This window comes from Ipomoea triloba, chromosome 2 (genome assembly GCF_003576645.1).
Source record: "Ipomoea triloba cultivar NCNSP0323 chromosome 2, ASM357664v1".
NCBI classification, from domain to species: Eukaryota; Viridiplantae; Streptophyta; class Magnoliopsida; order Solanales; family Convolvulaceae; genus Ipomoea; species Ipomoea triloba.
This window is the reverse complement of record NC_044917.1, coordinates 26,896,868-26,921,244: the sequence shown is the minus strand read 5'-3', so window position 1 is coordinate 26,921,244 and position 24,377 is coordinate 26,896,868. Positions and strand designations below refer to the sequence as shown.

Below are 24,377 nucleotides of genomic sequence, written 5' to 3'. Positions count from 1 at the left end.
AAGATTTGGACAAAATCTGTACGTTTGGACGATTTTGACCCCTTTGGCTTCCTTTTTAAGATGTATGGTCTTCATGAGAGTTGTATCCCTATGAGTCTTCGTTTCAATGGCACAAGAATCACTCAATTTGGATATTTGTAGGCTGAGATATCATCCAATTACTAAGATGTCGACGTGTAGTGGAAGAATTTCAACACATTGACCTTTTGCTTCTCTTTTGTTTTAGCTTGCCCAAATGACCAATACCATTGAAAATAAAACTCTTAGGCTCCCTTGGAAGCGTTGCACTCATCTCCATAGCTTCTCCTTGACTCCCATTGACTCCAAATGCATCCAAAATGCATGAAAATATTCAATATTTGCTTCCAAAGCTTTCCAAACCAAAATTCTTGCAAAATAACCACAAATTAGTCCCAATCTCATTAAATTTGAAATGATCTATAAGAAAAATAGCTTAGTGAAAGGGAGGAAAATATAGATAAATGAGCACTTATCTGTCTGAAGATGGGTTGGTAACTTGCATGGAACCTTTCGTTTGCATGGCGTTGAAAATTGCTTTCTTGGAGATAAATGTGTGTGGGTAGTGTGCATTTAATCACTTATTGCGGCTGGAGTTCAAATTTGAATAAAATTCAAATTCTAGTCACTTTATTGCCTTTTCTTGGAAAATATGAAGCAAAACATGCTTGGTGTGTGAACGGCTTAACCTTGGAATTAGTAGCATCGATCTGAATTGGTTTGTGGTCGATTCTCAACATTTCCGAATGCATAGATTCATTTTTGGGCTGGGCAGGAGTAGCAGGACTCACATCGAGATCCCAAGTTGGGTTGAATTTCAAAGCTGACATGGCCTCAAAATTTAGATAAAATGATTGGCAGATTGCAATTTTTATTTTACTATGGAATTTGTGGAAAATGTGAAATGTGAACACATGGGCTGATGTCATCTCTCATTGGGCCATGACCACATGACTTATTTGTTGGACCGATCTTAAGCTGCTAAATTTGCAGTTCCTTGAAATTTGTTGGGCTGGGCCGTGCATATTGAAGACATGAACTTATGGAATTTTTGTTGGATTGCTTTAGCTTGAGAAAACATGGATTTATTAACAAGATTGGTGGGCTAGCAAACACTTGGTTTGATTGGGCTGGAACTCTCTCTAAATATCTCACTTAAAGTTTGTCTCGGTCTTGGGCTAGCTCGTGTTTGCCCTTTTTAGGCATTGCTTTTTTTTTTTTTTTTTTCTTTTAACCTCTATTGAGGTTAATTATCTCTCCGTGTTTGTACTCAGGGGATGCCTCAGTGGTATATGTACTAAATTGTCTTTTGTTTTAATTTACATTCCGATTTATAAAGAATTGTGGATCGACACCGGTGCTAGTCACAACTTCATGGCTAAGCGTGAGGTAGGCAAGCTGAAATTGAAGCTGGAAGGTAACAATTCTAATGTCAAAACAGTGAATGCTTTGGCTAAAAGTGTTATTGGATGTTAAAGTGTCATTCCACACCATGAACTATATTGGATTATTCATGTCACACATTGACCTTTCATAACATATATTTCAAACCACAAACTAGTAATTTTTTTTTTTGCCTATAATTTTTTGCAGGTTACCCATTTACCATGATGACATGGCATCGGTTATTAGCTTATGTGTACCTTTTTCTTTGTGTTTTAGTGGACCCTATATTCCTAAATAAATCATCTTAGACCGGTGTCTTCATTTCTTCATCAAGAACAAACTTCCACTAGGCGATTACGCTTGCTTTTTTTTTTTTTTTTTTTCTCGTTCTTGCACAATAATTTGACCGTGGCGGGCGCGACGGAGGAGACTAGAAGACTTCATGGGGAATATGGCCATTGGAAGAACAAGTTGAGAGGAAGAAGATGGTACGTGGATTTGCAGGCAAACCATTTGTTGCAGCGACTTCCACTTCTGATGGTGGCTGTAGTTGCATAGCTTCAAAAGTCTTGCTTGCTTCTAGAGATGGACGAGACCGAGGTTTTAATCTTTTTGAATTACCAAATGCGTTTAAGGTGAAAGCTACTGAGGCGATGGATGTTCAATGGAATGTTGAGCAAGCTAAAAGCTTAGCTGACAAACATGCTTGACTTTCCATTAATGGTATTTCATTTTCTTGGCAAAAAGTACATTTCAGATTCATAAAGTTGTCATTTTTCGCTTTGATATACGCTTGAACAGTTTATTGGATAATATTTTACACTCTTTAAAGAAAAAATAGGTTTACTTATCAGATGAGCATTTACTCATTTCATTTTGTGCTTATCAATAGAAAATTCTTTTTTTTTTTAAGGCAAGCTCTGGGTGCTTAAAAATGTGCATAAACACCTTTAGCTCTCATGTGGTTAATGAAACATTGTCTAACCATTCTGATAAAACTATTTAGCATGAATATTTCCATCATTGCATGAATATAATCCATGCAACCTACGAAAGATTGCCACTGCATGAAGAAGAGCTGCCGTCAGTGAATGAAGCCACCGTCGGAAGTAGAAGCCGCCGCAACAAATGGTTTGCCTGCAGATCCACCATCTTCTTCCTCCTTCCCTTTATATAACTTACCTCTCAACTTGTTCTTCAATGGCCATATGCCCCACGAAATCTTCTGGTCTCCTCCGCCGCCATCAAATTATTGAGCAAGAACAAGAAAAAAAATCAAGAGTAATCGCCCATCGAAACTTTGTTCTTGATGAAGAAATGAAGAAACCAGTCTATGATGATTTATTTAGGCATATAGGATCCACTAAAACATAAAAGAAGGTACACATCAACTAATAACCGGTGCCATGTCATCATGGTAACTGGGTAACCTACAAAAAATTCTAGGCGAAAAAAATTATTGGTTTGTGGTTCGAAATATGTGTTATGAAAGGTCAAGGTGCGACATGAATAATTTGATATAAATCATGGTACGGGATGACACTTTAGTCTAATTTTTTTTACACGTTCTTCAATAAATTAAGATAAATTGTAATAACAATTTAAATTTAAATAGCATAAAATTTTCTATTAATATACTAATTTTTTAAAGTTTATATATATATATATATATATATATATATATATATATATAGCCTTGATCATGTGCGGCCCATTTGCCCCATGCGACCATGCGGCTAATTACATCGCATTAGATTAGATAGATCTAATGAATCACGTTGATCAAAACTCCAATATTTCCGCGCATGTTCTCCTTCCACGCGAACTACAAGGGTAAACTCATCATAGGGCACCGGAATAGGGCGAATCACATTGTTGTGTGTTTTATTTGTGTAATTGGTGGATTATTGGCCTTACTTTGGTGTATTTGTAGATTCCTATTGGTGCATTGATGATAGTTGAGTTTGGTGCATTTTAAAATTAGTCTATTTGTTGTGCATATACGAACACTTGTGCATATTTATGCACATAGTGGTGTATAATATGATAACTTGTTGTGCTTTAAATACGGGTAGGAAACTAGACAATATCAATTTGTGATGCATTATTATTCAGACTCTTGTGCATTTGTGTGTATATAGTTATGCATTATTACAGTGTTCTTGTGCTTTTACACAATGGGAGCTAAATCTTAAAATGAATTTGACAGTTGTGCATTTCTAAATACTTATGGTGCTTTTTATTAAAATAATGGTGCATAATTTGACAATCTGTTTTACCTTTAAGTACTGGGTGAAAATTGCATTGTTAGCTTTACAGTTGTGCATTTCTAGACCCTAATGGTGCATTTTCATGTGCTTGGTGGTGCATAATTTGATATAATAAACTTTGACGGTCTATCATGCACATAAAACACATCATAAAATTACCAAAATACCCCAACTTAAGAAACGCAACTTAAATTTAACAAATATAGAGAACAATATGGAGCCATTGGATGCAGCTGATTGGACGATGAAGATTTGGCCGCATGGCCGCACCTGACATGATGACCGCATTTGAGCGGATATATATATATATATATATAGTCGAATATATTTGAATATAGTCAAATCAAATATATTCTGATTTGTATTCGAATTCAAATAAAATTTGATTTGAAATATGTATTCATATTCGTATTCAAATAATTCGAATTCGAATTACGGATCGAATTAAAAAAATATTTGATTTGTTTACACCCCTAGCTACCCGTCAAACTCCAAAGAGGACGTTGGATTCTCCTGGTAGGGGATGTATGTTAGACCCTTAATTTGGATGGTTTAGTCTATGGTTGGTTAGCCGTGGCTGATCATGAACTCAGTTGGATTCGGACAAGGTCAATGGGTGAGGCCTCAGTTGGTTTCACCGCATTTGTATGCAGATGGCGAGTTGAGACCTTAGCGCAAGAAAGAGGGCAGCGTTGTGGATTGGTGTTGGACGGTGTCTGAGATGGTGCGGCCAAGTCTCGATGCGGCTAAGTACGATACGGACGCAAGATGGCACGGTCCCTCCCATGCAAATTGTTGGTTAAGCAGATGGATAAGGTTTTGAGTTTGAAATTCGAATGTATTCTTATCCCAGATGGCTAGATAGTTGGCTTGTAACTGTTTATGCCTCTATATATACTTTGTCCCATGAATTTTTGTAGCCATGATGGATTGTTTGGTTGGATGTAGTTGTAATTGATTTACAACATAATTCTTTGACATACGAAATTACAATGTTTGGTTTGAGGAATTGCAATTTCACGGAATTGTAATTCCCTCATTTTGTTGAATTACAATTCATGGGTACCCCCTATGAATTGCAATTCAATGGGTATGGGAAATGAAAAAAAAAGAAAAAAAGAAAAAGAAGAAGGATGCAATGACACTACTACCCTTGGTTGTTGTTGTTATTATTATTATTATTATTATTATTATTATTATTATTATTATTATTATTATTATATTACTACTACACAATGATATTTTAGTCTTTATATCGCTTCTTCTCTTTCTATTCCCAATAATTCTATTCCTCCATATCAAACAATGTAACTTGAATTCCTACTTTATTCCACCTTATTCTTTTTCCACCAAATTGTAATTCTTTTCCCTCTTAAATCCTAATGCTGAAAGTTGGTCTTCGGACTGTACTTCGTTGTGTTGCTTTACTATTTTATTTTGAGTGTAAACCTATGCTAACCCAAACACGTCCGGTGAGTAGGAATGACCACGGTTCGATTCGAACTGAACCGAACCGAGCACTGTTAGAACCGGATAGTTTCGGTTCCAAACCAGACAAACTAAAAAAAAAAAAACTAAAAGTATTATTTATTATTTGGTTAAAGTTTAAAGTTTAAATAACATTTTAAAATTCAATTATAACAAATTTTTTTTTAATATAGCTTACCTTTGAAGTTTAAATATTTAATATAAATATTTTAAAAACATTTTAGAACGGAAACTTTTCAAAAAAAATATTAATTATTGTATTTGGACAATTTTAAAAATAAAAAATTACAAACAAAAATAAAAATCTGGTTCTAATCGGAACCGTCAGTTTCAAAACCGTACTTGAAACCGTGATAGAAGATTTGATCTGATTTTGTCGATTTCAGAATCGAAAACTATCGGTTCAAAACCGGAACTGAACCGGGACCATGACTACCGGTGAGCTGAGTGTTGGCCGTCTAAGCGATTTAGACAGGCCAGAGAGTTGGATTTTGCGAAAAATAAATTCGGGCTCTCATACAAGTCTAACAAACAATTTCCAGTAAAGCCCAATGTGTACTAGCCCAATTGATAAACCCTAATACGAAGTTCCTAACCATCTCTGATATACTCCTCCCTTTTCCCCATATTGCTGCTGCAACCTTGGGAATTGGGAGTGGGGTAGGTTAGGGTTTCGTAGGAAGGAAGCATGGCGACAGCAGCTGTGGAATCGGTTCAGTGTTTCGGACGGAAGAAAACGGCGGTGGCGGTGACTCACTGCAAGAGAGGGCGGGGGTTGATCAAGATCAATGGAGATTCTCCGGTTCAAGGCCTTTGAACCCATCCTGCTGCTAGGGCGGCATCGTTTCGCGGGTGTGGACATGCGCATCCGCGTCAAGGGCGGAGGCCACACTTCGCAAATCTACGCCATCCGACAGTCCATCGCCAAGGCCCTGGTTGCATTCTATCAAAAGTACGTGGACGAGCAGTCGAAGAAGGAGATTAAGGACATCCTTGTTCGTTACGACAGGACCTTGCTCGTCGCTGACCCAAGACGGTGTGAGCCCAAGAAGTTCGGCGGTCGTGGTGCTCGTGCCAGGTTCCAGAAGTCTTACCGTTAGTTAACAACAAAACCCCACCGTATTTATACACTTACTTGTTCATCATCAATATTGAAGGAATGAATGCATTCGTTTATAGTATTGCGCTTCTACATTTCTCGACCTTGAATTGATGATTCAACTTCATTTAAGTTTACCTGTTACTCTCTTCTTCTACTTGTAGCTATGTTATGTCTTTACCCCTTTAGGCCTCAGGGAGTCAACTTTCCAGAATTTCAATGATAATGGAAAAGGTGGAGATTATGAGAGAGAGAGAGAGGGTGCAAAAATAAACTAATCAAAGAATAGCACCTCTTGATTAAGACTTCCAATTGAAAACAACAACAATAATGATATTAAAAAAAAAAAAAAAACAACAACAACAGTATACATAGATGTTTTAACTAAGGCTTAAGCTTAAACTTACAAGTGCTGGCCTTAATGCTAATGAGACTATTAGTAGATAAGCTATTAACAATGAGCATGCAGTCTCCTAATATCCTAACCTTCATCAACTTCAACCTCCCTACCTTGATTCTTACCGGCACATCAATCTTCAGATCTAAAGGAACTCTTCCAGTTTGTTGCGCTTCTTGCAGTGCAGACAGCAAGGTGTTACCGTACTGCGACTGCCCCGACAAGGCCACCCCTAGCACTGTTGTGTTCTGGTGCCCTTGGTACAGCTTCGGCAGTGATCCCTGGCACAGCTTTGTGGTCTTGTACCACACGCTCAACCGGCTCCCTCTCTCGTAGTATATCCCGATTTTCTTGTTGGGATTCTGGGCTGTGATTCTGACGTTGAACTTGGCGTAGAGGCTCATGTCCAGGGGGTTCACTCTCAAATCTGATATCCTAAGGTTGTCCACCGAGTACTTGGGGATCTTAGGTTGGAATACGAGGTAGAGAATGCCGGCGCATGCTGCTATAATGATGAAGAGGATAACAATCACACTAACTGTCCAGCACATGCACTTGCAACAACAGCTTCTTCTTCTGCCCTTTTGGGGATGCCATGGTTGAGTAGATGGGTCGCCCTTTTCCGACCGGAAGGATCCTCGGGGGACTAAAGGCCGAGTAGGCGGAGGTGGTGGCGCTTCCACCTCGGGGTGAATTCTTATTCTCTGATGGTCACCCATATCTCCTCCCGCCCAGCCGGCAGGCAATTAAAGATACTACTACTTGACAAATTGTTTTGCTGCAATGTGTACTACAAGAAGAAATGGGGGCTCCCTCCCTCCCTTTTGCACCTCACCTATATACTGTTTGTTTAGGAATACAAACAATAACGTTATTGTTTGGCTTTGTTACGTGGAGAAAATATTAGGTGGTAAAGTTCAGAGGTTCTCCACCTAATAATGAGGCAAAACTTGAGTGGGGAAAGGGTGGTTGGTCAGCTATATATTACATACTCCATTGACTTACACTAATTTCTTTTTCCCTACTGTTTTGTTCTAATTTAAATATTTTTCCCTACTGTTTTGCTCTAATTTAAATGTTTTTCATAATTTCAGTATGCATTATTATCATTATTATTATTATGATGTTCATTTTTACTTTCTATTCATTTGACTTGCCTTTGTTGACCTAACTTTGTTTCCATTTCAGCCTTCTTTTCTGTTGTCAAATTAATCAATGGTGACTCATGCATGCTCCATTATCTCATTGGTATGGATGACATCCAGTTTGGTTTTGAGGCATCATCATTAATATTATGCTTACCTTCTACCCACATCACATGCCTACTTACTTCCCTAAATTGTCTTCTCATTTCTTGCAACATTAGTTTGTTATACACGTGCAAAGTCAAACAAAGTGTCTTCCAATGGGCATCACCACCCAAGTCTGTCTTCATGTTAACTTAGTAACTACAAGGTTCTTGTGATCATTTATCGGCAAAGATTACAAAACATAATTTACCCAACACACACCAAGTAATGACCGAGGCTAAAAAAAAATAAAATTTCTTCCTCTAATATAAACAGAACAGAGGTTCGACTTCTTAAATAAAATAATGTTGCTTTAACTGATTAACTCGCAGTGGAGTCGATCAATTCTAAGTTAACCAATAAGTATGACAAGTTGAGACATTTATCTGCAACCAAATCCCTCATTTAGATGAAAAGTAGCAATTCAAGCCCTAATTTCGTATTCTCATTGTCAAAATAGGAAAAAACAAAACAAAACAAACAAACAAAAGTTACTTGGGCGGCATGTGGATAACGCAGCGCAAACATTTTCCTTGTATCATCAAATCAAAAGCTTTGTTTATGTCTTCAAATGGCAGATTGTGTGTGATCAGCTCATCAATCTGGATTTCCTGTACGGTACCAAACAAAAATAAATAAATAAATAATCTAGTAATTTCGCCAGTTCATACACAACAATGAACACTCTAGTAAACCAGAGCTTCCAACAACAATGTCACATGGATGTTAGTTCCATTTACACAGATCAAAATAAGAGATTACGGGTGAGAATTCGATAATTCTTCTAACAATTGTTTTCAGAAACCAGTTTGAAATTTAAGGCTGATGTGGGTATCATTTCATTGTACCCAACCCAAAGCCAACGGGTTTCAAGTAGTCCGTCCATATAATTGAAGCGGTTTAAGTTCAAAATGCAAGGTGGCAATCAATCAAACCTTGTTCATGTACATGTCAACTAATGATGGAATCTCGGACTTGGGTTTCCAGCCACCAAAAAGAGATCCTGTTAATTTTCTGCCCATAAGAAAAAATCGAAAGTGACCACTTATCTCTGGCTTTGTCTTTGGCACTCCAAGAGTCACCGTCAAGCCCCATCCCTATGAGAGATAAAATGGAGGAAACTTTGAGCGGGAATAGGAGGAAAGTAATTATTTGTGAATGTCGTCATTCCTCATCAAGAGCACATAAACTGATATTATTCTGGAACTTACATCGCAACAAGACTGCAAAGCAGTGGTTACCATTTCCGTGTCTCCTATACATTCAAACGAGAAGTCTGCCCCTCCATCAGTCATACGTTTTATTACCTGAAAAGGAAACAAATATCTTGCATTCATTACTGGAAGAAGAAAAGAAAGTACGCACCAAGGATAATCTGCATTAATTAAGGGAGACTGCACAAGTAAGTAGTAACCAAACACAAGCTCGACGAGCTTATAACATAACAAGTGTTGCTAAACTGATCTTCTTTGCTACATATCAAATCCAATATGGAAGTAGAATACCTGATGAATAGGTTCATCAGAGTCATTTGGGTTCAAAAAATCCGTTACTCCAAAATCCTTGGCTATAAATAAATCAGGAAAAGAAGTATAGTGGTCAAACCAGAGATACTTTTCACCGTGCTAAAAGTAGTATCAGCGAATGGTATCTCATAAGCCATACCTATGTCTCTCTTGTGTGGATTAGTGTCCACGCCAATTATTTGAGATGCTCCCCGTAGTTTAGCGCCTTGGGCAACCTATTAATGAAAGAACGCCATCAACTATCACTGTTCAGTAAAGGTTAAAACTGTAAATACTACTAATATGGCATGAAGAAGTTACTGAACTCACAGAAAGTCCCACAGTTCCAAGACCAAAAATAGCAACTTTTGATCCTTCAGAAACATTAGCAACCTTCCAAGCAGCACCAAGACCTAATAATTGGGTTCCAATTGCAAGATTATCACAGCAAGACTTTATGCTAAGTGGCCACGGAAGAGATGGTTAGGAAGTACAAAAAAGAAAAAGTACAACACAAAATGTTTTTTATTCTCCATTAGAAAGTTAAATTATTTTCCTAAAATTATTTAAAATATCGGATAACCTAAAAGCCAGTATGAAATTGCAATTGAAAGCACAAATAAACTTTTATGTTATTTAAATTTCAAGTTGGGTAGTTTCGTATTATCCAAAAATTGCATATCCAGCAGCCCTTGTAGTGGAATTGTGGAAGTGGTGGCGAACGCATGCGTGTAGGAAGGCCGAGGCCTACATAAACTCTTGGATGGTTAAAAATTAGGCCCCTTGAGGGGTATTTATACCCATTCCACCTCCTCAATGGATGGTGGAGATCTACTTAATCCTACGGCTAGGATTTGCTCTCTAGAATCCTCTCAAAATCTCTATACAAGCTTGAGACTTCTCTAAGGTTCTAGAATGTTCAAAGAGTTACTATGAGATGTTATGTACAAGTGCAAGAACATCCTCTGCCCAAAAACGTTGTGTCTTTGCCGCTTTGCGCCAACTTCACGAACTCCTTAGCCATTGGGTCATGTTGAAGTCCCTCCTTAATCCACTCAATCACATCCCCTTTGGCTTGACTTATGGTTGCAAGTTCGGCTTTCATACTTAAGGCATTGGCAACGATGTTGGCCTTGCCAGGTTTGTATTCCAAGGAGTAGTCAAACTCTGCAAGGAAGTCTTGTCATAGTGTTTGCTTTGGGGACAACTTCTTTTGCGTTTAGAAATAACTTGTAGCCATGTTGTCCGTCTTGATGGTGAAGTGTGCTCCAAGTAAATAATGACGCCATAATCTAAGGCAAAATACCACGACCGCCATCTCCTTCTCTTGCACAATATAGCATTGCTCGGCATCATTCAGCTTGCGGCTTTCATATGCTATTGGATGCATATCTTGCATCAAAACCCCTCCAATAGCGAAATCATATGCATCTGTGTGGATCTCAAATGGCTTGCTAAAATCGGGTAAGGTAAAGACGGGCTCTTGACTTACCACAGCCTTTAAGTCATCAAATGCCCTTTGACAATCCTTGGACCAGTCCCCCACATCTTCCCTTTCTTGAGTAGATTTGTTAATGGTGCTGCTCGCTTTGAATAACCTTCAATAAACCGTCGATAATAATTTACTAAAGCAATGAAGGATTGCAATTCCGTTACCTTTGTTGGTGCCTCCCAATCTAAGATTGCTTGGACCTTGGCTTGATCCATTTTGAGCCTCCCATATCTGATGATATGCCCCAAGAAGTGCACCTCTTCCGTGGCAAATGTGCACTTTTCTCACTTCATGTACAGCTTGTTCTCGCAAAGTACTTGGAAGATGGTCCACAGGTGCTCGGCATGTTCTTTGATCGAGTTGCTATAGACCACAATGTTGTCCAAGTATACTACCATGAATCAGTCCAAGTACAGCTGAAAAATCTTATTCATTAACGTGCAAAACGTCGTTGGCACATTTGTTAGTCCGAATGGCATAACAATCCATTCGAATGAACCATAGCCAGTGACACATGCCGCCTTGGGCTCATCTCCTTTGGCAATTCGAACTTGGTAGTAGCCCTTCTGCAAATCCATCTTTGAATGCCAAAGCAATGCCGACGATTTCAAGCAAGGGGTTGATGTACATCGAAGCGCTGGTAAATGGTAAGTCAACCAAAGCCTTGGTAGATACCGATGCCACTCATAACTTCGTGACCGAGGATGAGGCTAGAAGGCTCACTCTACATTGGACAAAGGGGAAGGTTGGCTCAAGACCGTTAATGCAAGAGCCCAACCGCTTAGGCGTAGCCTGAGGCATCGAGTTACGGTTAGGCACTTGGAAGGACCAAGAGAATTTTTCTGTGGCGCCAATGGACGACTTCAAGGTCTTAGATAGCGGATTTTTAATTTCCCGATCAGAGTTTGGTATCCGGTCTTTATCTTTAGCCAATTCCAGTTCAATTGGGACCCATTGAAGACGAGTGTAAGGTATAACAAGGCTATTTCTGTCCCCCGCCCTTCTCACGGAGCCTTACACACATACGTTATCGCTCATACAGCTCCCCTCTTTGGCATATGATATAGAACTGGTTTATTTGATACTGCTCCTTTAGTGATGTAGCAAACCTCGGAATCTCGTAGGAAAGCTGTACGGGTGCTACAATATGTAACCTTTTGACAATCTAAACTAACTAACATGTTCACTAGAAGAAGACTCTATTTCACTTTAATACATGTTTGTGCACCTTAATGTGTGTGTACCACTTGCTTTGCTTTAACATTTGTGTTTGAAGTTACTTGTACATAATTTATTATATGTTGTGGACTAATTCATTCATATGCATAAAACACAGATAAGGGCAAAGAGATTATGATAGTGAAATTACCTGCGGCTGCACCACAACTGAGGATGCAGATTTTGTCTAGGGGAGCAAGTGGACTAACCTTGACAGCACAACCAGCATGCACAACCGTATATTCACTAAAACTCGAAACTGCACAATAATGATACACAGGTTTCCCTTTTACAAAGAAGCGTGTCTTCTGGTCACTATGCATAACTCCTTTGTGTTCCAATCCAAGAACTTGGCAAATGTTGCTTTTGCCGGAAATGCAATGTTTGCATCTCATACACTCTCCAGTAAACAATGTAAGCACATGGTCCCCTTCAGCAAATTCTGTCACTCCTTGCCCGACACTCTCCACAATCCTGAAAACATTATTTAGTAGCAGTAGAAATAAATAAATGTGTACAAGCATTCAAGCAAGCGAAGAATTTATTTGGGGGAGCAATTAAAGGAAGAGAAATATATATATACAAACCCCGATGCTTCATGGCCAAAAATCCGAGGATAAATAGACGTGTGCGCCTGAGAGAGCCAGGCAGTGACATCACTGCGACAGAGGGAAGTGTAAACGACCTTAATCCTGATTTCCATAGGCTGAGGAGGACTCACCTCCACCTCCTCAATCACCATTGCCTCTCCTGGGCCCCATGCCACTGCAGCTGCATATATACCAATCATTATACCACTGATTTAAGATTCAATGAAGGTTTATTTTTAATACATTCAATGTCCACTTTTTGTGTACTAAAGATCTATTATTTAGTATACCACCAAAAAATGAACTTTCGGTAAAGTTCATAAAAAATGAACATTTATGTATGCAATGTGGACCATGGTCCATAGTATAATTTGCCCATATATAGTTTATAGTTTCAAGCAAAAGCCCACATTTTTAATTGAACTGTTCTTGCAAAGTATAATTAAAATAAATAAATAAAAAGGAGAGAGATTACTTACTATCACAAACCAAACTCAATTAGCAGACGGTTGTTGCAATTAAATCAAGATTATTGACTCCCACAAATCCAATTTAATTAGCGCAATGAAATTACTGAATATCTACTACAGTAAAGGTAACCACTAACCAGTATAATAAATCAAACAACAAAAGATTCTGGACTTCCACAATACAAATGATCTGATGGGGGCACAAACAAGATCCTACCCCTAGGTTGTTTCAAGCAACATACACTACAAGAGATGGAAGGAAAGTGAAGAAGAAGAGGCAAAAGTAAATTACTGTATCAATTACCTACCTTTGCAGGTGATTACACCTGGTTGAGGTTTGGTTGATGAATCAAAATGCGACATTATTCTTTCTACTTTCTCTCTTCTATTACTGAAAACACAAAAATCAGTGTGTTTACTCAATTTCCTTTTTCCTGCTCTGAACTCTGCAATGTTGTGATTTTTTTGTTTTTTAAAGAAATTGAGATTTATTAGGGTAGGTGGTGGACTTGCGACAGCGGTTGAAACACACACAGACACACTCCACTCGTGGTAGTTGGTGGACTTGCGGTTTGTTTTGTTTGACCGAACGACCAACCAACCCCCAATTCGATTAAGGCCTTCCTCAATAGTAATGCCTTTTTAAGGGGATTTTGCAGCCTTGCAGGTGTGATTAGGATATTAAAGTAAGGAAAAAAGAAAAAGAAAAAGCAAAACACAACAAAAACTAATAAAAAATATTTAGGTGCGGTCACTGCACCTCATACACGTAAGGCACAACGACATTTCCTCTCGTGGGGCCACCAAACCTGCAAAAACTCCATGTTTTGCAGGAGAAAAACGGCAAAAACATCTACTAAACACCCCTTCCCATTTGTATTACTCCCAAGTTTTTACTATTCCAAAATCACTCCAAAAGCTACTACTGGGGATAGCCTAAGTAATTCTACATGTACTATTAATTCCTACTCTTATTTTCTACTCCATATAATTTGGTTGATTGCTCAATTTAATAATGGGTCATGATATTTATCCATTCATTCTTTTCTTCCTCCAATCAAATTTGAACACAAGTAAAAGTAATTTTTTAGAGTACATGAATTATTTTTCAATTCGATTAGATGAACGAGTGCAGGCACGCACCAAAGGCGTGCGTGTCCCCACTAATGCCACTCTCACTTGTTTTTTTTTTAACAAATTAATTAATTGCCTTAAACGGTCAAACGACCGTTGAGGGTGAGGCATCAATTTTGATTTTTAAAATTTCTTAATTTATATGCATACCCAACTCTTCAATTTTTGCCTACACTTCTATTTCTTCTCAAAAAAAAATTATATTTTTATTTCTATTCAATTTGCAAGTTATCTCAATATGTCTTAAAAAACCCCAAGGAAGAAGAAAATTCAAATGTCAAAAATAATATGAATCAACATTATCCATATCCACTTCCAAATTATCAATACACGCATTATCAATACATATATATTCCTCCATTTCCTAACCATGATTATCTACCTCCATCTCCACCTCATAATCAAGATTATCCACCTCCACCTCATTATCCATATCTTTATCCTAATTTTTATTTCCATCCTCCCATTTATAACCAGCCTCCAAGTAATGAATCAAGAAATAGTAGTATCGATATGTCTTCTAGAAAGTGTGCAATTAAAAAAATCGAAGACATCGTCATCCAAACAATGCATACCTACGCTGATTGATGATAACACTGTTGATTTCGACAGCGTGAAATTAGCTCACATCCTACTGGTCAAAAGCTACAAAGAGGAAAGGTAAAAGCAAAGTGGAAACTTTCGAACAAGATGTCTACAGGACAAGAGAATAATTTGAAAAATATGCTGCGATAAAGGAAATGTATGCTGCAGCAAAGGAAATGTGCATTGCGGCAAAAGAAAGGTGCACTGCTGCAAAGGAGTTGCAGTTGTTGTATAAAGATACTTCACAAATGACAAAAGAACAACTAATAATTCACGAAAAAGATTTGCGAGTATATTATGAAGAAAATATTTCGAAAATAAATTTCATTTTTTTTCATTTGATTTATGTATTCGTATTTAAATTTAATGTATTTCAAAATTGATTTCAAATATTATTTATTTAATATTTTTTAGTTGTTTCCAAAATGTTATTTGTTTCAATTTAATATTTGAATTTTTTTAATTGTAAAATTATTTTATTTATTTTGATTTAAAATGAAAAATTGAAATTATAATTATAAATTTGAAATTAAAAGTATAGTAAAACAAATAAAGTAATAAATGTCTTAAGAAAAGGGGACTCACAAAATGAAGAGAAAAGATGAGAGTAATTAGAGAGAATAAAATAAGAGATTGAGTGGTAATATGAAAGAGTTGGACACACAAAATTAAGAGAAAATGAAAAAAGGGAGAAGAGAAAATGAAAAGGGATAAAAATGCCCTTACATGGAGAGTTACATGCATCAACAACAAACCTTTTTTTTTCTTTTTTCTTTTTTTTCTTTTTTTCTTTTTTTTTGCATAAAACCAACTACCAAGTATTGTGTCATACACTCGTGTGATTCAAATCCTATCAAGGATAAATCTATCCAACAAAACTATATCCTGTGATTTACTCAATCTATCAATAAATAAATAAAGTCATTTAAATATATAAACCAGAGCAAAATGACATAGCCTGAGCTGGAAAAGGAAAAATTAAGAAGCTAAAGATGAATGTGCATATGAGGAGGGGTCTACAAATCAATCAAGAAGCATACTGTTTTAGATATATTATTTGTATAATAATCTTCTCTATAACAGTTTACACACAATTGAGAATTTATAAAGAAAAAAGCTTTCCTATCAAACAATTGGACAATTGTACTTCCTCCCCTTAAATGAACAACAGCCAAATGAAAATCTTTCAGTCCACTCCCAAAGATACATCAGTTTTCTCCTTTTCCTTCATTCCAAGATTACAAGCAAACGCGACTTGTACGTACAAAGGACGAAACGATAAGTCTGACATGAAAAGGGATCAAAGATGGAATTAACAGAAAGGGAGAACGTTAAAGGCGGGCACAGTGAGTATGGACCTCTCTTATACAGCAAGAGCAACGTTGTTCAAGATATCAAGAATGGTCGGTCACCTTACAGTCTTAGCCCGCTTGTGTTCAGAATCTGAATTATGCAAAAACGTCCCTTTAATTTTTGATGGATCCCTATAGTTACTTGTTTGTTGCTTCGCGATTCCAAGATGCATCCACAAGAGGAAGCTGATATTCATCAGGTTTAAGGGCTAATGCAAAGTCGGGCAATGTTGGTGCAGTCTCCATAATTCTATAGCAACATTGTTGAGATGTGTAAGTGATTGTGCATAAAATATGCAAATCTATGTTTTTCCCAACTGAATGGATCATGTACAGAAACATTCCACATCAATGGAAACAAGAATGCCCATTTCAAGTGTAAAAAGATAAAAAGGGAAAATAGAAATATTTAATATTGTCTCGCATATATACTCAGTGAATAAAGAGTATTTAGCAAATATAACCATTAAGATGAAATCACAAATAGCACTTACTTTTCATGTGAGTATAGATCCCGGTTGATTCGCACCTTGCTAGAAGTGTCCTTTGGAATCTTCTCGGAGAGGTACTTCATGGTCCCCCAGAGAGGTGGGTTTCTGCATGAAAAAGAGAGCTTGGTAAAAGCGTACTATTTTGCATTTCCTCACACTCCACCATTCAAAGAGACCCATAAAGAGATAGAGATCAAAAGTTTCAAATTACTGTAAAACTCATTATACCCTTTTTCTCTTAGCATTTACTTTTAAACAATGCCAATAATATCTGCAGACTGCAGCTCCTTTGCAGATAATGACTACTTTTATGCAGAAATGTCAAGAGTCCATTTTACACTACAACAAGCTCCAAAGACAATAAACTTTATACCCAGGGAAACACTTTGTCTCAATTTTCAAAATGGCCAACTACATGGTCTGGATTCTGGAACTTCCATTTCAAGTTATCAAACTATCATACTGATGGCCTATTACAATGGTAACAATGCTCAAACTCGAACTCTTTATTTGTGAACAGTGCCATACAACCCAACAAGTCTTCCCCCTTTCCCCAAATACTGCCTAGTGCCTACTGAACAAGTGAGCTAAGCCCGTGCGGGCAAAACCCAACCAGTCTAGTTGGACTCTATGATGTTCTATTCTATTAAGTTATAGTGATTTGACTTCACAATTTTGATATAGTAGTTATATGACTATTTTCCTGTACCATGGACCATGGTATAGAAAACAAGCATCATGTGGTAGAACACTGCAGGTAAAAATAATGTCAATGCATAATATAGTAGAAGATAAGCACAAGTCTTTGAGTATATGGCATCATCCTCATAAGCTATGCTTTTAGATACAAAGCAACACAAAAGGCAAAGAAAAAATTTGAAACTCTAATTCAAGCCAACCACCTGTTAAGATGGCCCAAAAGAAACATCCCTTAATTTCTTGGAAATGTTTATTAACGCCATAGTAGAACTCTAGCATTGCTAATTTGAACAATAATGACAAAGAAGAAATACAAATACAAGAAGTTGATCAAAGTACAGGCTGAAGTTTGAGAGTGGGGAATTTGAAGATTACCGGGAGAGGGGAACAGCTGCATTGAAATCTTCACATGCCTTTTTACTTTCTTTGAGATACTCATCTGCTGCTTGCAAAGCAGCTACAGCCATTCCATGAGATTTTTCTGTATTTCCTTCATCAAGGATTAGGCCATGATAATAGTATGCTGCAGCCTAGAGCAAATATAGGAAAATTTGGATCATTTCAAATTCAAGTAAAAACAGGATTAGCAGTATACTACATTGTTACTCATAAAAGAAGGAAAGTATCACTTCAATTGGATAATAAACATCCAGGATGAAAAAGTTATGGCACCAAACTTAACAATGGCCCAACATTCAACAAAAAAGCATCTCAATTGTACAATGAAAAAACAGTATTGCCTTTCACTTCAGTTGCAAAATCTCTCCTCTGAGCATATTGACAAAATTATTGATCACAAGTACTGTTACACTACAAAGAAATTGCAGTATTTTTATTTTATTTTATTTTTGATAAGTGTAAATATATTGTAGTACTGCACAAATATAATAGCAGAATTCCTTACTTGCCTGAGCTTTAATTTAATGTCAAAATCTTGGAACCAGTAGAATGAAAAATAATTTGGATTTATCAATGAAGAAAACTTGATTAGAGTAACAATAAAAGACCAGGTACTTCAAAACCAGGAGTACAGTTTCAGATTACATCACATTGGAGTGTTAAATGCTAGAACGTTCATTCAGTAAAGAAAGATGATTCATCAAACTTCCACAATTCAGATGTCCAAGTAATAGATCAAAAGAAGACTGATAAATACAATTGAAATTGTGAGTATCAAGAATCACAATATACCTTAGCTTCAATGTATTTCCACTTCACGAAAAGCCTATGCTTTTCACCCCATCCATTGGATAATGGAAGATTCATGATGTTATCTTGGGCCTACAAAAGCGGCAAAATATAAAGCAGTCAACATCATAAAATCTGGAGAAAATGAAAAAGTGAAGATAAATGGAGGAATCAAGATTTTTTAAATTTTCACTTATGATGATATGGAGGCCATATCTTCATATTCCAACCAAATCCAACTCAACATGACCAATTTTCTTTGAAATGTCACATGATCCTTGGATGCACACTCCTAACGGCCAACTGATAAGGAGCACTACTACCAACTACTTGGGAAGATAAAAAGGCTTCACCATTACAAATATAATATTTTCATCATACAAAGTCAGATCTTATCTTCTTTACTCCCTATGTGCACACTATGCCAAACTTCAAGTTTCAAGCTATCAATCCTCTCAAGACTGTGTAAACTAACAATCACAGTTTCTGTGTTGGGAAGGTTGCAGATCTATGCAAATATCCATGAGTGTGTTCTCTCTTTCAACCTTTTCTTTTTGCTTTGTTATCCTCTCATTTTTTATTTAAAGAGATGGGATCAGGTTTGGAAAGGAAGGTGAAGCAGATGAACAGTTGAAATTCTTTAATAAACCTCAGATATAAAGTAAAATAAGAGTTGGAAAAAGCAGACTTCAACTAAGAATCTTTTAATTGCCAAAAAACAGAGACGACATTTGAATAGATGGACTGTTCATTATTTAGTAATAGTTGTTTATGTTCAGTCAAGAAGCTACAAGAAACCAAACAACTTTCTCCTATTATCATAAAGCGCCCAATAAAATGAGTATGAATGATAAGATTGATGTTAAGAGTACACATCTTCACCTGTTAAAAATAATAAATAAATTGTTGCTCAAAAAAGACATGAAAATGAAGCAGATAAATACTTATACAATGAGCATGCTACAGTCTAAAAACATGTAGATGTTGTGAACAGATGATAAGGGAGTTAGTCTGTTAATTTAGCACACATTTTCTGCAAACCACTAGATGATTATATGTGCAAACATGTGCTAATATGCCACAGTATCCCTTTTTAATGAGTCATGAAGTGTTGCCACTACCTGCTGCCAGTATTTTACCATCTCACAAGCAAGCCTTCTTTTCACTGCTAGAGTGGCCTTAGTACTGTCAATTGCAAGTCCAAGTTGTATATCAACAGCCTAACCAAACATCAGAAAAGAACATGTATGCCAAAAAAGCAAGTTAATATACAAGATGTAAAGGCTCTTGCATTTATAAAACTTTTTTGTAATTTCGTTTGCATGCTGAGTAAATTGGACAGGTATAGCCTATGAAACAAATTAAAGAGAGCTGAAGTTGTTCATGGCTTGACCACAAAATTGAACATCATAAAATAAAGAATGTCTAATATATTATAAAGAAGTTAGCTCATTAACCTAGAAGGCTAGAAGAAAAAATAACAAATGCTCCATATTTGGGATTTTTGGAAATAACTACCAGCTCTGAGTGTGGTGAAATCAAATTGCAGTTTTGCCATTTCAAATGTCATTTAGTACACAATTTATTCTGTAGGGAACTTTGGATACAGCTGGCATCCTTATTTTGCCTAATTTATGGATAACTTGACAATTGTTTAGTGCCTTGGGTAAGTAACTTCTCATCCATCAAATAGGGATACCAGAACCTTTTTTTTTTTTTTGAATAAAGGATACCAGAACCTTATGTTCCCTTCCAACTAATAGTAATGCATTTTAATGTAATTACATACAAACTTTATGGGTTTTACTAGTACATCCTGTCTGTATCCAAGAAATGTTATAAACTTATAAAACAAGATAAATTAAATGAAACAATACCTGCCCTAATGCTTGGAGGCATAGTGCTCGCAGCACTCCTTCAGCAAGGTCTACTGGTAAATTTCTCCTGAAATTAGAGAATGATTATAAGAACGGGACCATATATAGGAAAAACCATTCAATCACATATCATGAATTAGACTACCAATCATCTATTTACCTTTGCTCAGTGGGCAACTGAGGGAGAACATGTCTGACAGCACAATCAAGGTATCCAGCTGCCTTGAGAAAAATATCAACCGAAGATCGTCGGCTTTCTACAACATTCACATAGATAATATTTAGCTTAGAATACGAAATCCATTGGAAGCTTATTACTCAACATAGATAAAGTTCCATGAAAAAATTCTTGAGAGATAGATCAATAAAAAAAGCAATAAAGAAGTAATGAGTGAGGGAAAAGGGGGGAAAGGTTGCAGGAGGTTCAAAGTTTGGTTCTTCAATATTTTTGCCAAAGTTGTCAAGCTTAGTATACAAGTCAATAAGTTTCATTTACAAGCTTGGTTCCATAATGTTGAAATACAGTTCTTTCAGTGCCAGTGTTATTCTTCTAAAATAATATACTCTAGATTTCGACCCATCTCGTTGGTTTAGCCACAGCCTTGCTTTATCAAATCTATTGTCATGCATGAAGTCAAACTAGAACACAAGTAATATGCTAAACTGGTGACATTAACACAGAAAGGAAACTGTAGTAAAATTCCAGAAACCTTCATGTGCCATTTTGGCAATATGGAATGTGCAAAAGACACACAACAATAATGAATTCTAATTTTAGATTTAACAGACCACTATGTTTCAAAATTGCTGTCCCATAACTTGTTTTGTAGGAAAAAAAATCATGCCAAGGCTTAACACATAGCATTCGAACTCGGTCAACAAAACATTATAGCAGAACAACCTCACCCACTCTCTCCTCCACCTCATAACAACTCTGACAAGTTCAGGTTTTGGGCACAGTTTTTGAGATTTAAATATAATAAATAAATAAATAAACTGAAAAGTCATTGGCGTTAGCAAAACGTGCGTGCCCGTTGGGCGCGTGAAAAGCTGCTGACAGCTTCTTCTTCTTCTTTTTAAAATGTTTTTCTGTTTTTTCCCTGTCTTCTATTGGCAATGTTTTTTCCTGACAAAAACCCACACACACACACAAAACCAATGGGTTTGCTCTTATGAGAGCAAGCGCATTCCCTCGAAAGATAAGTATGCTAATGCTTACATTTGAATTTTCTCAAACTAATCAACTCTATCAAGTGACATGAGACATGACAGAACAATTCATGCTTAATAGACAGCACAGCATGCTATAGAAAGAATATGTGGCATTAGTTTCCCAAATTCAGTGCTCACCTTCTGATACCTTTGGCTGATAACCATCAAGAGATGTTCTAGGGAGTAGTAACAAGTTAGCTTGAGATAATGAAAGCATTGCCATCAAGTGCAAAACGGACAATACTTCATACCAAGCACTAAACATTGCAGTTTCCTGAAACATTGACAATATAAAGTAGGATAAGTGCTCCTCACAGCATAAAGGATCTCTCAAATAAAGAAGCAGGCAATTCAATCTTAATCCGACCTCTGCATCATCCTCTTGGTTAACCCAATCAAATTGTACTTTATGTTGTAGAGTGCTCCCTGCCATGTCCAGCAAGCAACTGATCAGGACTAACATTGATAAAGAAAGATACTAACCTCAAAAACACCCTAAATTGTGTACCATCTTTAACCAGTCCCAGAAGAACCGGCAAGTAATCCTCAAGAGCCTGCAGAAGATCCCCTAGTGTTGAACCTCCTGCAGAAAACAGCTGCTGATGCATCAATGTCCCATTCTTTCGAAAATTTAAAAAAAAAAAAAAAAAAAAGTACAATGGATCCTTTAGAACTTACCATGTTGAGTGGCAGTTTTCCTTCTTGTTCGTGTAATTGTTGGAGCCTCTTGCCCTGCCATAACAACGATTCGGGTTCTGAGAGCAGAAAGGCGCTCTACCAGGCTTTTTGACAGGTGGTCACCAAGTGCCAGAGAGAAATCCACTGGCTTAGGAATCCTTAGTCCAGGGACAAACACAGAAACATCCCCAATGTTTGCTGGCCGTCTCCTATTTCCACCAGTGTCCATCGGCGTTGACACAAAGCATCCCATGTCTTAAACCTTTCCTCTATCTCCCAGTCGCTACCACAAAATTAATTTTGGTTTTAGACCCAAAAACATATCAAACGAACCAGGAAAAATGCTTCTTTTGTGCCACAATGATACATATCCAGGCACAAATTTGCATAAAAATATAACTGACCCTTGAAGAACATAGAAAATCATCACATGAAAGCTTGGAATAAAATGAGCTGCTAACAAGTCATAAAGTGACAAGTTAAATAAATGAGCAACCAACAAAACAGTTGGCCACTCACGAGCATAACCCCATGAATTGTAACCAGAAACATCAGCCAATTCAACAGACTACATACATAATCTCTAAATACATGTGTACACACGTAAAGTTATACATCCAAGCATCGCATCTGAAAGGCGTATAAATTAAATTAGCTTACCGTGTATTGGGTAGTTAGCAGATCAACAGATCAGTCAAATTTCCCAGCACTTTCTGCATGATAAAAGAACTATTATTTCATATATATATAAAAATGAATTGGAGAAAATAAAGAAACGAAGTGACATCAATATGATCACAGGAAATGCATGAAAGCTGACAAATGATGTGAATTCCTTTCTTCCCACCCAAACTTGTGATTCCTTCCCATAATTCCTGTCTCAGTTTTAACAAAATTCCCAAACAAGAAATTGACTTTCTACTAAAATCCTAATCCTTCCTTTATTTCCCTTCTCCTATTTTTTTATAGGAAGAAAAACAAAGACACTTTTGATTCACGTAATATTTTGAGTGAAGCATCACAAAACGCATTTAAGCCAGCAAGCAAGCAAAGAAACCAGACAGGTAAAGCAAAGGTAAGCTTCACAATTCCCCAAACTAAAAGAAAATTGTGAAACTATAAGAATTATTGCTATTCCACAAGTGGGTTGCAAGTGGAAAGCTAACTAACCAAACCCAAAACGGGAAAAGTGAGAATTTTTTTAAAATATACCTATTGCAAAACAGAGGAGCCAGTAATTCTCATCAAATAAAGAGGAAACCACCAAAAAAAAAAAAAGAAGGGTCTTCTCTCTCTCTCGGAATTGATTCTGTTAAAAAAGTGCTTTTGCGAAAAGTGTTTTGACACTCAACCGAATCACATCAGAAACCCCAAAATTCTCAGCTCAATTTCATTCGGCTTTGGAGTCGAAACTGTAGATGATTCAAAAGATGAGAGAAACGGAAGGAGAAATGGAACAAAAATAAGAGAAGGAGAGTCCAGAAAAGAAAATGGTATGAACAGAGTTGAGGTTGAATTCAATCTTCAACGCAAATTAGAAATTGGCGACGAGTTAGTCGTACGGGGTAGATAGATGAAAAAAACACTTCATTATTATCTATCTTTAACAGAAACTATTTTTCTTCCTTTATTTTAATAAACCATTAATGCATATTCCTAATTCCAGTCCTCCAATGAAATCATATACCTAATTCGCTATTTCCATTAATTGGATAATCCTTTTGATTAATTTGTGCCAAAGTCGGGTCACTTATTACAAATGGGATAAGTAAATGCAATTCATAACAAAAGATTTGGTGGTCTAGTGGCACCCAATTTACATTCACACATGGAAATGTAAGAGTGGATTTGAGCCAGAGGTGTAGTACTAAAAAAAATGCAATTCATATTTAAAATGTAAAAACTTTCAGTGCAAATATCTCTGAAATATCTTCTTTAC

At 36.8% G+C, this 24,377-nt stretch overlaps 3 protein-coding genes and 1 pseudogene across 9 annotated transcripts; 1 reads left to right on the top strand and 3 right to left on the bottom strand.

Annotated features, from left to right (window-relative positions):
- Positions 1-5,736: 5,736 nt before the first annotated feature.
- On the top strand, positions 5,737-6,456 carry LOC116008586 (annotated as a pseudogene).
- Positions 6,457-6,531: 75 nt separating this feature from the next.
- On the bottom strand, positions 6,532-7,686 carry LOC116008570 (NDR1/HIN1-like protein 6). Its single transcript, XM_031248695.1, has one exon. The coding sequence runs from the start codon at positions 7,375-7,377 to the stop codon at positions 6,646-6,648; it is 732 nt and encodes a 243-aa protein (XP_031104555.1). The 5' UTR covers positions 7,378-7,686; the 3' UTR covers positions 6,532-6,645.
- Positions 7,687-8,194: 508 nt separating this feature from the next.
- On the bottom strand, positions 8,195-15,221 carry LOC116008544 (alcohol dehydrogenase-like 6). Of its 2 annotated transcripts, none has more exons than XM_031248694.1 (9): positions 14,932-15,221; positions 12,750-12,933; positions 12,314-12,636; positions 9,783-9,865; positions 9,613-9,688; positions 9,453-9,514; positions 9,159-9,254; positions 8,883-9,044; positions 8,195-8,558 (listed from the first exon to the last, which is right to left on the bottom strand). In XM_031248694.1, exons 2-9 carry the CDS (start codon positions 12,902-12,904, stop codon positions 8,439-8,441), a joined length of 1,077 nt encoding a protein of 358 aa, XP_031104554.1. In that variant the 5' UTR covers positions 12,905-12,933; positions 14,932-15,221; the 3' UTR covers positions 8,195-8,438. The 2 variants fall into 2 exon arrangements, with proteins under 2 accessions (XP_031104554.1, XP_031104553.1); XM_031248693.1 differs by lacking the exon at positions 14,932-15,221 and adding an exon at positions 13,531-13,853.
- A 737-nt stretch (positions 15,222-15,958) lies between these two features.
- Positions 15,959-24,009, bottom strand: LOC116009883. Of its 6 annotated transcripts, XR_004096861.1 has the most exons (14): positions 23,651-24,009; positions 23,099-23,151; positions 22,439-22,721; positions 22,269-22,343; positions 22,128-22,186; positions 21,899-22,034; positions 20,709-20,805; positions 20,549-20,615; positions 19,793-19,891; positions 18,675-18,764; positions 17,859-18,013; positions 16,788-16,889; positions 16,354-16,543; positions 15,959-16,225 (listed from the first exon to the last, which is right to left on the bottom strand). XR_004096861.1 is itself a non-coding variant. In XM_031249061.1 (13 exons), the coding sequence occupies exons 3-13, from the start codon at positions 22,689-22,691 to the stop codon at positions 16,432-16,434; spliced, it is 1,245 nt and encodes a 414-aa protein (XP_031104921.1). In that variant the 5' UTR covers positions 22,692-22,721; positions 23,099-23,151; positions 23,651-24,009; the 3' UTR covers positions 15,959-16,431. The 6 variants fall into 6 exon arrangements, 5 of the variants coding, with proteins under 5 accessions (XP_031104921.1, XP_031104923.1, XP_031104922.1 ...); XM_031249061.1 differs by having other exon boundaries at positions 15,959-16,543; XM_031249063.1 differs by lacking the exon at positions 23,651-24,009 and adding an exon at positions 23,238-23,567 and having other exon boundaries at positions 15,959-16,543.
- Between the last annotated feature and the right edge of the window lie 368 nt (positions 24,010-24,377).